This window comes from Eucyclogobius newberryi, unplaced genomic scaffold (genome assembly GCF_026437365.1).
Source record: "Eucyclogobius newberryi isolate DKJ021-1_F unplaced genomic scaffold, fEucNew1.0.hap1 SCAF_9, whole genome shotgun sequence".
Lineage (NCBI taxonomy): Eukaryota > Metazoa > Chordata > Actinopteri > Gobiiformes > Gobiidae > Eucyclogobius > Eucyclogobius newberryi.
Window position 1 is genome coordinate 27,866,299 of NW_027316532.1, and position 17,454 is coordinate 27,883,752.

At 38.6% G+C, this 17,454-nt stretch overlaps 1 protein-coding gene across 1 annotated transcript; it reads left to right on the top strand.

Moving 5' to 3' along the window:
• The first annotated feature begins 2,471 nt into the window (after positions 1–2,471).
• srek1ip1 (SREK1-interacting protein 1) lies at positions 2,472–6,725 on the top strand. The gene is made up of 5 exons (XM_072438415.1): positions 2,472–2,606; positions 2,858–2,905; positions 3,002–3,139; positions 5,547–5,610; positions 6,244–6,725. Exons 1-5 carry the CDS (start codon positions 2,594–2,596, stop codon positions 6,473–6,475), a joined length of 495 nt encoding a protein of 164 aa, XP_072294516.1. The 5' UTR covers positions 2,472–2,593; the 3' UTR covers positions 6,476–6,725.
• The last annotated feature ends 10,729 nt before the right edge of the window (positions 6,726–17,454 follow it).

Here is a 17,454-nt window from a genome sequence, read left to right on the forward strand (position 1 = left end):
GAGACACCAACACAGCTTTTATTTCTCATTCAGACATTTACTCCGTTCATTTACAGATTGGTTGTTTTCTGTCATCAGCTCGTGCATGAATTAGCACATGGACCACCCAGGGGACTGCTGAAAATCATATTTTCCCAACTATCTTCGGGCATTGTCATCATTACTGACCTGTTAGCAATTTGCAATTCTGGCAACTTTCACCAAACAAGTGATCAATTAAACAGACGCAGGCAGGATTATGGCATCGACCAAGCTCTTACGTGAATTGAAAACAGATTCCCCACTTGATTTTAAACTGCTGCAAAATGTTTGTCAGTATTTGAATCAAGACATTTTGTTTGCAGTCAACAAGACACAGTTTCACCAGCTAAAAAGTACCACTGTTTGCAATGGCAGGACAAACATCTTGTAGAGTGGTTTTATAGACATTTCCAGGTCATTCAAAGCAGAAATAGGATAAGTACAAGCAAATGATTGCCAGCGTGACCATTTTGGTTAAGACATTTGGACAGTATGAGGCTGAAAACCACAGCTCTGACTGGTCTGAAGAGTATGACTCTGGAGGAAATCAAACCTGAGTGGACCAATAGCATTTTATAGTGTAATTTAGTGAGAAAACTATAATTTCTCTACTCTAAAATAATATAACATTGATTCTTTTCAAGAGCCAAATACCTTTTACTCATATCACAGCAAGCCTGGATAAAGGAAGGGCATTTGTTGTAAATCCTTGAGTCATTAGCTGATAGTTTCACTAATGAGTCTAAAGACCTTTTTCCAAGTTGTTATAGATTGCTTCATTCTTCCATTTAGCCTTGATGTCCTTCAGGTAAATTATTACATGCTGTAGCAAAGCTTGGAGCCCTCGGCATGACAGTCAACCAACCACGTTATCCACAATATGGGCTTTAGATTTCTCTGCATTGCTTAGGACTGGGGAGTTGGTTTTCTTGTGTCTCTTAAAATCTTGCCCTCTTGTTGAACCCATGCAAACAACTCTAGACATACATTAAGCATATTAAAAGCTTATTAAATGTAACAAAGTTATTAACCAATATGAGGCGATGAAAATGCTTTCAAGTGGAACACATTTATGAAAACGCCAGCTATTAAAGACATCTGGAAAAGACGTCCAGACTATGAAATAATGTTATTCAATATATGTTGTAAATTAGCTAGCAGACTGCGACTGTGGTGGGCTTAGCAGACAGACCACTTTTAGTTTAAATATCTGTGTTAATTTTCTGTATGTTTTCTATCTGAGAATCAAACTTCATCCACAAAAATACAAAACTTGAGGCTTTAGTATCTATCTATTGTTTATGTTATTATTATTGTTATAATTGATGTAAGTACATATGCGTCATCATTCTTCCTATTGTCTTTTCGATAATATTAACTGCTGTGTTATGTTTTCACTATTGTCCCCGTCACCCGTCTGTGTGTAGGCACATATAAGTATGTGCCACAGACTCCACCACTTTATGATGACAGCATGTCTGGGGTCTTTACATCAGTCAACGTTTTCCATCTGCCCGTCTGACTGTTGCCTTCAATTAACCCTTAGCAAAAACCACAAGTGACTTTTATTGGTAAAGCCATGAGCCATAAGCAGCAGGCCTATTATTTCAGGCAAAATATCCATAAATGAAATTAGAAAACCTCAGTTATCTTCAAGCTATTTTTAAAAATAGATTTCTTATTTCTTATTGGAGAATAACTAGTAACACAGAAGGAAAAAACAGTAACATGAAAGACATAAAGTAAGAAAAATATTGTCAATTCAACATCTAAACATTACTGTATGTAACGCTTTCTGTTTGTCTCAGTGGTGATGTGATTGCTTTGTCTAAATAGTCTGGCATTCACTAAGTTTCCTGAAGAAGAAACCAGTTTGCACAACCAGTGACTGGTCAGATCTGTGAACCTAATTCACAGTAAGAATAAATGTTTCTAACATTATTTGTACTGTTAACACCAAGCAAAGCAATACTATCTCCATGGAGATAAGCAGCTGCCGGATACCCCGCTAGTAAAAATTATATATTGTTCACATTCAGAATACCAGTTTTGAGTATGTGTAGGCTATTCCATTACAGTTACTCAACTGGTGGTATTCAAAATAAAGTAAATAACTTTGCTAAAATCAAATGAATACATGTTGGTACTGTGAGCCAGACAAAATGAGTAAGAAAAATACAACTCTTGTGGTATGCATGTGCATTTTACACTACAATATAATCAATGTGACTCAATGTGAAATTATTATTCAAAATATAATAGCCTACACTGACTGAACCATGAGACAGAATATGCTGTAAAATACATTTTGATGCCGGTGTATGCAGTATTCTATTAGTACACTAAATACAATGTCCAATAGTTTTCTCCTCATCCCAGTGCACCTTTAAATCTGTTATTTGCACGCCAGTCCAGTAGAGGGCGCATGTAGATATATTCACCTTGGGTGGAACCTTGAGGAGCGCTCTGGTTTTTTCTCGAATGTTTCCTACCGGGACTATTTTGATCACGGACCGCACACAATCCCCGTTTTGTACCATTTTTCAACGTTTTCTCCCCCTGTTATTAATCAATGGATGTTCCAGGTAAAGTTTTACATTATTTCCTGTCTATAAAACATTATCCACGATATTAGTAACGATAACACATACAAACATAGCAAGAATGGTTAAACTAGTTTAGAAAGCTCTCTAATAAGTTGGCGCCTTAATAACTCCACGTATATACCACGTTGTATCCTTATAACCGTATATTTAACACATAAATCAATAATACAGTTACAACAACGTAATTATAACACTATTATCGAGTTGATTTATGTTTTCATTATCAACAGGACCAAATAAAGACAACATCAGAGCCGGGTGTAAGAAATGTGGATATCGTAAGTTTTATTCGACAACATTAACCATACATTTGTGAAGTCAATACATCCATTTACTCTTGTGTTGTTATGTCGTTTTTTGTTTTTTTTTATCAGCGGGGCATTTGACTTTTGAATGCCGAAATTTCATCAGAGTTGACCCTCAGAAAGACATCGTGTTGGACGTGAGCAGCACCAGTACAGAGGAAAGTGAAGATGACGAGCCGGTGCAGGTCAATGACAAGCAGCGTAAAGGTAAATCAAGACTCAAATCCTCCAAAGGGCATTTTGCACATAGGTGGTACGGAAGTTAACCTCAGAAGAATCGTAACTCGGAATCAATAAATCTCCAGTAAAAATACAAAGTAGTGACAGAAATGTCACAAGTAAGACTAAAGGTGTTTGGGGAAACTACTCAAGTAAGAATAACTGGGCCCTTTTCAGAAAACCTACCGGCTAGTTTAGGTTGCTTCAAAAATGTGGTTATCCAACTTTTATGGTGCGCCCAGTTTATCCACCTGCACACAGCCTCCGGATTGATAAAATATTATCAAATAAAACAACAATATTGCAAATATATTATGGAAGATTCGACTGAAATAACAGTAAAAGATCATGGCTGATTGGCATTTATTTGTCATTCACAGACTGACTGTTTTTCTTTGGTTTGTGCATGAATCTATGAAGAAATGTCACAACACAGTCTCATTGCTCTACAAATATATAAGTGCTCTCCCTCTGTCTCTTCTGAGCTGCGCAGACAGGGCATGTTAGTCACCTGTCTGCAGTCGGACACCACATACGTGATGCTTCAAGGAGAAGACACACTTGCGTTACTTCTCACTTACTGTGGATCACTTTTACCTCCATGGGTCCACGGCCGTCACAAAAACTAAGCTTTTGGAGACAATTCTTTGATTGTAGCTAAGGCTCTGTTCACGTTTCTAATGATCAGTTGTTAGTAAATACAGGCAGTACTTTAAAAACATAGAGTGCTAATGTGTCTAATGAAGTGAGACTACAGATCAAAATTAGCCTACATTGCTAATTCTGGCACATTTACACATTGGATTAACACATGTTGATTAATGTGCATTGTCCCATATTAGATAAAATAAATGTAAACATATTCAATTCATCCAGCAAGATTGTTGATCGCTCAGTAAGATAGGCTTTGGCCCTTTGTGCGGGAGAACAGCATCCAAGACTAACTGTTGCATGTATGTTTTTTTCTCTTCACTTTTGTGTGCTATCCCCCAAATAAAAAGTCACCATAGGCTACAGGTGTGCAGAGGGACAGAGGTGTGCAGAGGGACAGAGGTGTGCAGAGGGACAGAGGTGTGCAGAGGGACAGAGGTGTGCAGAGGGACAGAGGTGTGCAGAGGGACAGAGGTGTGCAGAGGGACAGAGGTGTGCAGAGGAAGAGGTGTGCAAGGAGCCAAAGCCGTTACTCGATCTAAACCGAGTCACGGGTGAGGGGCAAAGAGCAGGCTGACCCACTCCTCGTATTTAGAGATTAACCCAGTGTTTGCATTGAGCCTTTTTCTGTTGCTCGAAACCCAACTGTCATAAGTAATGTGCACAAAACGTCTCGCGCCCCTCTTGGCACTGCTCTGCGCTGAGTCTCGCTTCAATAAATCAATAACGAATTAACATAAACCTGAGAGCGAGTTACAGATGGATAATCACAGGCAGCATGTTAAGACCTTTACGTACCATGTGAATACTTCACCTGGAGACATCTATATGTTTATAAAAGTAAGGGTTTTTGTCTCTAAATTAATGCTAGCCTACAATAAATGTAATAATTCATTTTAAAGTAACACCACCAACTGAACTAACCTGTTTACAAAAATACTCACTACATAATCACGACTTAAAGATTATTCACAATAATTGAGACTTGTGACCAAACAATCGTAAAACTTTAAATTTCCTCAATTCTTATGGTCTAACTGTTAGTCTAACAGTTAGACCATCAATTTTGTAACTCTTGAGGAATAGTATGTGTTAGACTGTCTGACACATACTATTCTTCAAGTGTTACAAAATTGAATTCTCTGAAAAACAAAATAAAATGTGACAAAAACAGCCAGATAAAAGAATGCTTAACTTTCATGTATAGTTTTTGGCTGTATATTGAACAAAAATATTTAAATTTAGCTTCTAAATTGTCACGATTATTATTTTTCGATTCTTACGATTATAATATGACCTGAATAATCACAATTATCGATTAACCTAATAATCTTGACATCCCTATTATCAAGTTATATTTAAGTTAATGTATTTTAGCCTTTAGCGTTGAGACAAAAAGCTTCTTTTAAAAACACATAGGTTTCCTCTGGTGACATATTTACATGTGAAAGTCTTAACATGTGATTATTCCCCTCCTGCTTGTCTTCATGGAGGTGCCTGAAATGTTCCACAGTATGGCATTTGACACAATCTTACATTTATTCAATTACAGGATTTTAAGGAGTGAAAGCTTTTTGCTCACATACAGATTATTTCTTGATTTTTCTTTTCTGATTTCACACAAACTTGCTTTTAGCTTGAACCCGGTTTCAAAGTCTTGCATCATTTTCCCCATGACTAACCACCTCAGGTTTTGCAGAATTTTTGAAATGTCTCATTCAAATGTCGTCCTCCTTTTCCTAAGGTAATGATGACCGAAAAGTAAGGCACAAACGCAAGAAGAGCAAGGACCGAAAGTCAAGAAAAAGGTAATGCATTTTCAAGTGTCCAAGTAATCACAGCATATTTGTAAAGGTTTCATCAACAGGATTTTAAACCTCTGAATATTTTAAACCTTAATAACCAAATCAAACCACAAAGAAATAGACGTTTTGCACTCATGTTTGCGTAAATAATAACTGATGTTTTAGGTTATTTTTTTATGCTTTCTGTGTGATTTGTTTTTTTTTTACATTGATAAAAACATATTTCTTTGTAGTTTGCAGTGTTAAAAGTCTTAATAATGCTAAATACAGCCACCTTCTGTTCTTTGTCATAAATTGAGCATAAACATGCATATGAATACTCTGGCCATTATAGTACTGTGCCATTTTTATATTGTTAATGAAATATAACTGTTTAATGGTATGTGATAATGGGGCCCTTCTTGAAAATTAGACCTCAAGTTTGTAGCAGATAATTTATATAAATAAAGGATTAATAATATTGATGATAATAACCATTAACATCTTCACAAATGCACCCAATTTGACAAAAGATACAAAAGTAAACACAGTTCCCCACAGTGTAGCGCAGGATGAAAACTGCTCTGTAAAAAGGCCTGAACTATTAATATATATATTTTTATGTTATACATATTTGACATGTTGTTGCTGATTCAGATCACCATCTTCATCAAGCGACGAGGAGACACCAAAGAAGAAAAAGAAGAAACACAGGTCCAGCTCATCTGACAGCGACGAGCGATCCAGTAAGAAGAAACTGAAAAGCCACAAAAAGAAAAGTAAAAAGGACAAAAGGGAACACAGTAAACCTGACAAAAAGAAGCACAAGAAGAGGAAACACGAAGCTTCCTCCTCATCAAGCAGCAACCAGTCCTCAGACAGTGACTGATTATACCAAATGCACTGTAATGTGGTTGTATACTTACAAGTTCTTAGGTCTATTCTGTAAATACATTTATCATTTTAGGATAGTCTTGGGTGTCTAAATGTTTGAATAGAAGCGCTTTGAAGCATTTTACTTTTTTTATATGGTGACAACTGAAAGCATAAAACATAAACAAAATGTGCCGTAGATCAGAACCAGGGACAGGGATTCACGTTGTCATTTATCTTACTGCATTTGTTTATTGTCCATTTTTAAAATTTTATTTTTTGTAAAGAATAAAAGCCACAAAAGACACTTAAAATCTGTGTTAAATGGTAAATTGTAGTTTTATAGGGGCTTTTTTAAAATCCATTATTGTTGATGTGTCTTCCAGCAGAGGGCAGCACAGCACATCTAATAGAACTTGGTGCACGTTTGACCTGAGAACACTAAAATGCACGTGTCTCCTTCACATACTAACCTTACATGTGTTACTCTGCATATTATTCCATTAAAATCACGTGAACTGAATGTATAGATCCCTTACACGCGAGACCAAACTTAGACAAAATAAGAGTCCTAATAGGTCTAATGTATTTTGTTGCCCTCTAGTGGTCAAAGAGTAACTAATGAGACCATAAAACCCCCTCAAGGTTAGAACTCTTCCAAGAAGTTGTGATGATACGTGACAGTGATGGGTCAATGCCTTTGCAAAATGTCAAATGTCAATCTGATTTGCCACAGCCTTCATCTTTTGTAATTATTTATACAACAGAAGATGCTTTACAAGTCATGTCCTCATTTCCCAAATCACACCACCACAAACTTATAGCCCAGCCACAACTAACGCCGCTAAGCTACAATCACCAAAGATTTCCATTTGAAGCATAACGTAAACCATGGACAGACGTTTGAAGTAGATCTCTGAACAGGCTGATAAGTGGTGAGATCAGTGACTTGATACCTCTCCTGAAAAGTTATGTTTTATTTATTTAATTACTTATCTATTCAGTCTCGTTTGGTGTGTGCTTATAAGGGATGAAGATGTGTGTGCAAAATACTGAGCTAATGAAGGAAAGTCACTTACAGCAAGGACTAAATGATATAATGTTATGTTTAAGCGGCACATCCTCATCCAATCAGTTAATACAATAATAGTCATAGATTGGTTTTCGCTTTTAAACTTTAGGTTAGGCCCCGTGAAAAACCCAAGATACACTGGAGGGACTATGTCGCTTCAGTTGGCCTGGGAACGCTTCAGGAGCACCTGGCAAAGCTGGAGGAAGTGTCTGGGGTGAGGGACGTCTAGGAGTCCCTTTTTCAGGCGGCTGACCCCACAACCTGCCCCCGGGTGGGCGGAAGAAGATCGATGGACTTGATTATGCTGTTTAGTTCCATAGTTTTGAACGATTTTAACCCTGTTTTAGAGAGTATTCAGTGGGGAATTGGCCAAGTGGTTAGAGCCTTCACCTCTGACCAGTACTGACCAGTAAATCCAGACGTGATTTGGGGCAAAACAAGACACTTCACCCTCCCTGTAACTTAAGCCAGTGCTGGATGATATGACAAAAGGGAAAAATGAGTCTCTCTGTTTATTACAGTTCTATGCTGAAACACAGAAACCTTTCCCCACCCACTCCTCCATCCTGCTCTGAGTGACAGGCAGATTTAACCAATCATAGTGACGTCTGCACTATAGGAAAAAGATGAGAGTTGTAGTCACCTCTTAAAGACATTTAAAAGTACTTCATGTTCAATTGTAACCTTAAGGCTATAGAAATATGTGATTTTTGTAATTTGTTTGGCGTATCGTACACACACCCATGTAGCGCTTTCAATCTGGTTATTTTTTTCGACTCAAGTAATGAGACGTGAAAATAGTAATTGGAAAAGCAAAAAATAGATGAATCAAACAACATAACTTAAGCTGATGCCCGAGTTAATGAACTGGTTGTAAAAATAATCATTGTCCCACATTGAGTGACTCGGGTCCACTGCTACTGGAGAAACTTTCGAGTGTGTAACTTCATAATTGTACAGATGGTGAGAAGGAAGTCCATTTGAAGGAGAGAAGGAAGTGAACAAGTGTGGCCGTGTGCAGCGGCATTGAGGAAGCCATATGCTGACTGAAGGAAAACAAGCTCTTCTCTGCTCACCAGATCATTGACTTTTATTGAGCCTGTCGGGCCTTACCGAAGCCCACAGCAAATGAGACTCCGCTGAGCCATTTAAATGATGATAAGATGCTCAAAGTCATCTTTTTTCAGTCCTTTATCTGCAGAAGAAAGCTGATTAGAGTGTCTTTGAGGCGTTTCTCTCAACCCTGGAAGAAATGTGTTAACAAAATGGCAGAGGAAATGGTATGCTATTGTCTCAAATGGTCCAACATTAAAACTTAAGTACTAGTTTAGGACGTGAATGGCCAATAAAGAAGTCTTTAGTCCTGATTTCCACATTTATTTGAATAGCAGGTTAGACTGTGATGCTGTGCAAATGACTTGCTCGATGGCACTCCAGCAGGACTTCATCTGACTCTGAGAAGCTTCTGCTCCTGCTTCTCTTAACCTTATGGCCAACACTACTACTACTACACACCAAGGCATATTATCTTCCCAGAAATATAGTGAAAATCCCTTATGCAGCTCTTTGGTGGGAACAGCCCAAGCTGAGAGATGGCGCCGGTTTTGCGTCAGTAACCACTGATGAAATATTATTTCAGAGGCAAGCCATCCCCGCATCTTGGAGCGCACTGAGCAGAGCACTTGAAACTTGCACTAGGGCCAAGAGGCAAGTGGCTATACATTTGCTACCAATTTAGTTTGTGCATCTTACATTTCGTCCTCCTCTTCCTCTCCTGGCCCTGAAGCAGTCAATGACCTCTAGGATAAATAGACAGCAGGCCACATGACCCCAGCCATCAAAAACGGAGGCTGTAATAAATACAACATGGCTGTGGAGGAAGTGTGTTCGATGCTCTCCCAATTCCTGCAGGGAAAGAAAACGTGGGGGCGAATGGGGTGATGGTCAGGACTTTTCCCAGCGACTGTTATTACCGGCCCGGGCCCTGGGTTCCCGTTCAGAGCCGGCCTTGTTCATACAAACGTTGAGGTTTTGAGGCAATGCTGCTCTGACTGGGTGGCTTCCACAGGGAATTAGCGCCAGGTCGCCTTGGCCCAGGATCAATGGGCCCTCAGCACTAACCTGTGTGGAGCGGTGGGCCAAGTGGAGCTGGTGGTGGTGAAGACAGGATTCTTGGCTCTGTAATGTGGGCCAGACACTAATGCTCTAAATCAAACTGGATTCTGATGCTTCAGCCTAATATTTAGCCTCAACAATTCTGACCTCAAAGTGATTTCATTTAACAACTACTTTCCATGTTCCTCAAATGGATTTATTCCACTGTTGACAGCTTTGCACACTCTGAAGACAGATGGAGGGATGTTGAGGTCAAAGAGGATAGCAGTCATTTTAGAATTAAGGCAATTTATGAAATTGTATTAACCCTTTGTGTGTATAATGTAAACAATTGAATGTCAATTTGACAACTTGACCAAATAATCAAATATAATACTATCTTGCAAATGCAATTCTGACCTTGATTCGCAGCAATTACTGGATCTGTTTAGGTGTGTCTACTATTTGCCATTGTTAAACTTGTCATAACAATATAGCAGCCAAGGGTCTTCAAATTGTGGTCCGAGTACTTCTGGTGGCACATGGACTTCTTCAGGTGGTATACAAGGAAGAAATTAACTTTTGTGTCTTCATTTTGAACTGGTCAAGTCATCATTTGGTCCTACTTTGAGCGCTCACACTCGCACAATCACCACATCAAAATTAAGACCAAACTGAGACTAAACCTGGACTAGAGCAGGACCAAATCAAGTCTACATCGGGACGCAAACTGGACTCAAATCAGAACAAAACCAGAACAAGTGTGAACCATTATAGTTCAACTTAAGACCTGCCTGAATCCTGTTATAAACCTGTTATAGACGAGGTTCAGATCTGGTTGAAGTCGTGTAGGTGTGAAATGTTATAGCGACATCATCTACACAGTATATAACATTTTAAAGATGGTCTGTGTAACTTTTCGTGTAGAACATTCCAGGCCAAGCAATAACATCTCCTTTCACCAGAACAGCAATGCACCTTTAACTTTGCAATAATAATATGACCGATCCAATCTAGGTAGTCATCTTGTGTTACTTTTTCTACGATGGATCACGCCCGGACTTCACACAAATCCAGTCTGTAGTATGTTAACAATGTCCCACATGAATCTGCACTGATCCTGAAAAACCTCGACCAAACCCAAGCGCGCTTCGGGGGTAAGTCGATGTTTTGCATGTCCCCGACTCCAGCAGAGTGACACATGTGGCCGCTTTTACCAAGACGTGGTGTCATCTCTGCCTGGGCACATCTGCTCACTCTTACCATATTTTAGTGTTCTTTCCATTCCGAGTTTATATGGTAAGAGTCGTGTGCCTTTGTTCTGTGGGGGGTGAGCCGTCCCTTTGTCTGCAGAGTACATCAAACGGACACACAGCCTGGTACAAGGGACAGATGATGGCTTCAACATCATCGAGACAGTTATTTTCTGTGCTCTCGCGCTCGCCGTTGGAAAAGTTGCGATGCAGTTATAAACGCGGGCAGATGGCGTCCCGTTTTAACAGATGCTGCCAAATGTTTTTGCATCTTAATTATTTTGAATTTTTATTTGGATTTGCATGTAAAGCTTAATTGAAGGTGCACTATGTAACTTTTCCAGTAGAGGGTCCGCCATCTGCTCGTCTCCATGGAAATGTTATTGCCCGGCCTGGAATGTTCCATAGTATGACATTAAACTGTATATTGCGTTTATTCAATTGAAATTAGGTTTGGAACTAATGATTATTCACGTAGTCGTAGTTTTTTATTTGTCAACCCATCAAACAATTATTCCTATTGTACACTGAGATTTTTGGAATACACTTTTTTCCAAATAAATGTTGAAACATGATGATTGAAGGCTTCTAGATAGAGAATATTATGAATAAAGTGCATGTTTTATCGAAGGAAATTACAAATTGTATATTGTAGTCTTAAGCTTTGATATAATAATGCCAATTTTTGTGATAAAATGTCTTTTGTGATGTGTTTCTTAGTCTGTATAGTGCAGATGATAGTGATTGATTATCAAACAACAAATACATTTAATTCTATAGTCGACTAGTCATGATTTTTCCCGATTAAGCGTCGTAGCCCTCATTGTAATTCAATTTGTATCGCTAAAAAGAAGCCTCCACCAGAAAAGTCACACAGTGCACCGTTAACCGTGGCCCTGTTCACGCCTCAGAAGTGTTGAGCTCAGCAGCCGATGGTTCAGGGCCAAACTCAGGCACCTCGCTGTGGTCTGCGTTCAGCTGAGGGTTACTCATTTTCTCCAGACAGTTTCCAAACTTTTTTCAGAGACATAAACCACAAAGTGTCAGAATGCTATTTTGTACAAGGAGAAATGTTATGTTGCTCAAGCGCCATCAGCGACTGTTTGTGCATGTGTGAAAGCAATGATTCGGTTTAGGTTAAGGAAAACAGGCGAAAACGACGACAACAGGCCTGCACTTTAGAACACTCCAAACCTTTAAAGACACACTCTTCATTTGGATGAAACTCTACACCTTTCAGCTCTTTGACGCCTCCACTACAAATGATTGGGCTTCAATTTATGCACATTTGTTTTCATTATTTATTCATTTATTTACCTGTATGTATTTTTGTGTTTTTTAAATGGAAGAAATTGAGATATTTTGACAAGCTGCTGTTCAAGTCCAAAAGCTATTTAGTACATAAAGCTTAAGCTAAAACATTCTGGCATAAATTGGTGAAACCCAGGAGAAATGTAGAGTAAAGTAGGTAAAAAGAGTGGATCCAGTAAGAATTTTCTCTGTGTGGGAGTGTTTTTATAATGAAAGACTTAATTATTCATTAAAGCCTGTGGAGCTTAGTGTTTGTGCTGAACATCAGTGAGGCTTTAGTTCACTGCACGCTCTTCTTTGCTCTGCTGGACTGTGCTGGGTTTAAAGAGTAGCTTATCATCAAATAAAGGGCACTTTCTGTCCACTAATGTTCACAGTATATTCAGGGTAGTCAGGGAATACAAACATCATCTGTATTATTATTATTTAATGATGCCTCGGAGCTGTGTTGTGTCACTGGTTTGATGTTATAATATGTACAATTGTAGATTTAAGGTAGTAGCAGTTGCAATTACATCAAAGTTCACATTACAACATTCATTATGGAGTATATGCTGTCTGGATACTGTTTTTTTAATTATTTTTTTATTTGTCTACTTTGCCCTTTCTTATTCATTTTGGTAATAAATGTTGTTTTGAAGATACACGCTTAATTCTTATATCCTCCTCTTGCACTCAGTGTGTGTGATCTCTCTGTTAAATTTCCCTCACTAACATGTTTTGAGGTAAGAGCTAAAATATTGTCATTTTTCATTCACGACTTCTAACGGACCAGTGGTAAAGAAGAAAGCACTCAAGAGCGTAGCCACAGAGAAGGTGGTAACCAGAGATGTTTTCACAGCTATTCCCTGTTGCATTTGGTTGTAACCACACCTGCAGTGCATGGGAACAACTACTACACACAGCACAAGAATAGAGAGGTGATAGAGTCATGGATTCACTAGCCTTTAAGGGTCAACCCCTGCAACTATGGGCTTTAGGAGGTATATGCCAGAACAATCACATGTGCAGTATGGTACAATTGCCAATCTTACTCCCAGGAATAATAATTATGTGTAAATTATGTAAGTGAATGAAGAGAAAGAGTATTTGTATGGGGTCCCTTAAATTTACCATTGCAACCCACCCGGGACCGCCACTGCAAAATAAAATGTTAACTATTGTAACAGTAAGAAGTGGCTATCATTTTTTTCATTTAATTAGGTTCTAGCGTAGCCAGGGCATGTACATTTTAAGAAAAGTGCATGAATTCAAATTCTTCTTAGCAGAGGAAGCATTCTTCTTAGCACCACCCGCTGTATTTACTGTAAATGAGAGATTAAGATAATCTAAATCTGCTTTATATATCAGCCTTATAATAAAAATACCTTGTTTTCTATCAATTTATCTTGTTTCAGAACAATCTCTTCTGTGTAGGCATTTTAAAAATAAGATGCTCTCTGATAGAAGCTGTAAATGGCCTTCTGTAGCTTTAACCTTGGCATTTTTTCGATCAGCCACAGGATGGCGCCAATGATGACACTCACATGATTTGTCCATTTTAATGATTATACCCAGGTTCAAGTGGCTAATTAGCATAGATAATTGCAGATTATTGTTGCACATGGATACAGCCAATAGAGCAAAAATAATAATCATCACTTGAGTATTTAATTTACATGAATTTAGATTTCTGATTTGCGCTCAGACTATAACTGTTGTGAGCCATTTCCAGGTCGCACTGACTAGTACCACATAGACTGTATTATTTAGTGATTGTAGTGAGTCAGTTTGCTGTTGGGGCACGTTGCAAGGGTTGGGGGCTGTACATGAGATCAGGGCGTGCCTTTAAGCTCAAAGAGTCTGTTGAATGGCTGTGATGGATCTATGCAGGAGATTGGTCATGGCCTACAGAAGGCCCTGTTGGTCTGTGCTCTGGCTAAACCTATTATTTCAGCAGCAGCGTGAGTAATGTAGCTGTTCACAGTGCTACGCTCTTTCTGAGTAAACAACGCTTGCAAATCACCAGTATATTTGAACTTTGTCTGCTGTTTTTTTTCTTTGGTTTGGAGAGATAAAAATAATATGCCATTGAACATTTTGCTGAAGGTTTCATCAAAACAATCTTTAAATTAAGTATGATAATTCATGAAAACAGTGTGTATTATAGGTGTTTTGGATCTTGTGACTTGGCTATAGTTAGACTTGGCTATAGTACAGGAAGCATGCTGGTCCCTCGACTGGCCTGGGAACGCCTCAGGATCCCCCCGGAGGGGTTAGAGGAAGTGTCTGGGGAGGAGGAAGTATGGGAGTCCCTGCTTAAACTGCTGCCCCCGCAACCCGGCCCCGGATAAGCGGAAGAAGATGGATGGATTGATGTGTAGGAAGTCATTTGTATGATAATAATTGTTGTTATTATTGTGTTTTTCACAGTTGCTTTACTACGTTGTGCTTTATTTATTAAGTCCGTACCCAGTGGTGATAAGCTTGTACTGTAGCCCTGGGATAGACTTTGGCTGTTTGATTTTTTTTTAAGTTGGTTGGTTATTTCCCTAGTGATGAGCGACATTATAATGCACGTAAACATAGAGATGCACAAACCCATCCTTTTCATTCCCTGTATTCATGCAGACAGTATTTACTGACGCATACCAGTGTACAGTATGCTAAATAAAAGTTGTTGTTTTACAATTGCATCATATCAACCAGACTGCAGTTAATATGTTGTGAATCTAGTGTTTCGCTTGACCTAACTCGTCACCAATTCCAAACCAAGTGATTCATATTTCGACTTAACAAAGTAGCACAGGGATGAATGTGTTGTCTTAATATTCACAACCGTATTAGAGTACCATTCCTCCAAAGTCATCTTATCTGCTGACATTTCACATTGGAGACACAGTGTATAACTTAAGTAACACAATGGAATAACAGAATCATTGTCTCTAAAAACTGCCCTCATTACAGATTCATCTTCAAATGTTTAAAAAGGACAGAGACAGGAGCCCTCATGGTCAACCTTGAAGTTCTTTTGTACCTTTACAAAATCAATTCAAACTCATTTAAATTGCTGATGTCACTATTTTGACAGCAGCACAGTTTTATCTGTAAAAGTCAAGTGACCGACTTCAGACAAAAGAGCACTTACATTTAAAGAGGACCAAACTTCTCTCCTTTGAACTCAGGTTCTGATGGATGAGACTGGATTTCAAAGTCCACTGTGAGGTTGTGTTACCTTTGTCCTGGCAGCATACATGATCCGAATTCTCATTTTTATTTCATGTTTATCTCATTAAAAATACATATAATGGCTTTCAGTATTAAAGTAATGGACGTTAACGAGACAGTACCATTTAATTAAAAACGAGTACAACATAGTTTGACTGACAGAGGATAGCAAGACCTATGATAATTGATGATTTGAAATAATTACATCTTGATTCAATTACAAGTTCACTAATTCCATAGCCCTAATTATTTTTTTAATGATTTTACCAATTTATTATATGAGTGTTTTGTACTCATATACTTTCTCATTAATTGTTACTCAGTAATTGTTACACCTCTGACAGACCACAATAATAAAGCAGACTTGTCTTGCCCATATTGCTGACCATGGCCAGGAAGTTGGTGGAAACAGGAAGCTCATCTCATGCCTTGCCTCCTCAGACTGTGACGTTCTGGGTGTGGAAGGGCAGGGCAGTAGTGGAGGTCACTGGGATTTTGCACGTACCAAAAGACACTTTTTGATGTTCCTTTTTGGGTTAGCAAGCTGAGTCATATCAGCGGAAAACTTAGCAGATAAAGCAACGGAAGGATACATGGCAACGCATAAGGATAACATTACATAAACTATGACTTCATCTTTATGTGACGGGAGTGAAAAGCCAAAGTGTCTAATGCTGACAGCTCCATAGCATTACCAGAAGTTAGAAAATAGCATTTGATTTTTTTTTTACGTTTTAGTCGATAAATGTCAAAAATGAATGAAAACTTTCTTAGTTTTTTTTCCTCCTTTAAAAAAAGAATGATTCTAGACCTGGTGCTGAAAAAAGCTCCCAAACTCAACCGAACCTTGACAGACCAGGACCAGAACCAGAACAGCTCCTCTGGTAAGTGCACTAGGCCAGAGGGACTGTACTGTGACAACTGTGGCAGCATTTACAGTGAACATTTACCTTACACTGTTTGTTATCCTAGAAAACAAAGGCTTAACAAGCCCCTTGTCTAACTAAATGAATGCATTGCATTTATGGGAAGTCACCTACAGGTTTCATATTTGGACTGAATAATTGGGACGTGTTGATGGGGTTCATGTAGGGTTTGATCCTAACAAACAGCCATGTCATGATCTACAAATGTTTTTCTACAAATATCTCCACTAAAAATAGACGTTAGGTGGAGATTTCTGAGAGTGTTTCTCACAGTAATTTTAATAAGGATTGTGTACACATAACAATATACAGCGTCAGAGCCTGCGTTAACCTCGACCTCCACCCGAATGTGTAAACCTTCTCTCCTCATTAACACGAGAACGTCTTTATTAAGAAGTTCACTTCTGTCCAGTTTTCCTACATAACTGCCAGTGAACAAAGGCTTTTCCGTTACTTGCCTGCATGGGAAAGTGCACAATTACTTCGGCACAAGCAGCATGGTTTAGATGTATATCAGATATACTTGGAACCCTGACAACTGTATATTGAACTTTATTCCTCTGGTTTGCCCTGTAGTCCAAATGAGTTTTCCCAGTGAGTAATCTAAATTGGATTCTTTAATTAAAATACAATGCTTGACTAAACAAACTTGATCTTATGGACATATTAGTTTGAACATTATAGGTTTAGAATGGTGATTTAGCCATATTATTAGCTGAAATTGAAAATATATTGTTATGTTTTTCATATAATTAGAAAATGTGTGTCTTATTATGGTACAATCAGTGTTACCACTTGTCTGGGGTTTTGTAGTTTGTTGCATGTATTTTTACCACCACGACCGTTTGCTGAATGTCTCTCCCATTTCACACTTGAGCTGTCCTGTCCTATAAAGCCTTCAGCCTAGAAACAACTAAAAAAGTGTACTCATTGTATTTGGTGTCCATGGCCTCTGCTGTCACATAGAACTCCAGCACAAATGGAGCTTCTTTGCCATGAGGATGGAGGAGATGCCCTTGTGAAATCCCCTTGTGTTATGACTGTGGAGTCTGACGGTTTCAGTTATATAGTATGGCACTCATCAAGGGTTCACGGTCTAATTATAGCCCAGTATTACCCCATCGTCATTCAG

What these genes read in the sequence shown, in the direction of transcription:
- srek1ip1 (XM_072438415.1), top strand. An exon ending in CAATGACAAGCAGCGTAAAG is followed by an intron (nt 3,140 to 5,546) that starts GTAAATCAAGAC and finishes CCTTTTCCTAAG; the next exon opens with GTAATGATGACCGAAAAGTA. An exon ending in GACCGAAAGTCAAGAAAAAG is followed by an intron (nt 5,611 to 6,243) that starts GTAATGCATTTT and finishes TTGCTGATTCAG; the next exon opens with ATCACCATCTTCATCAAGCG.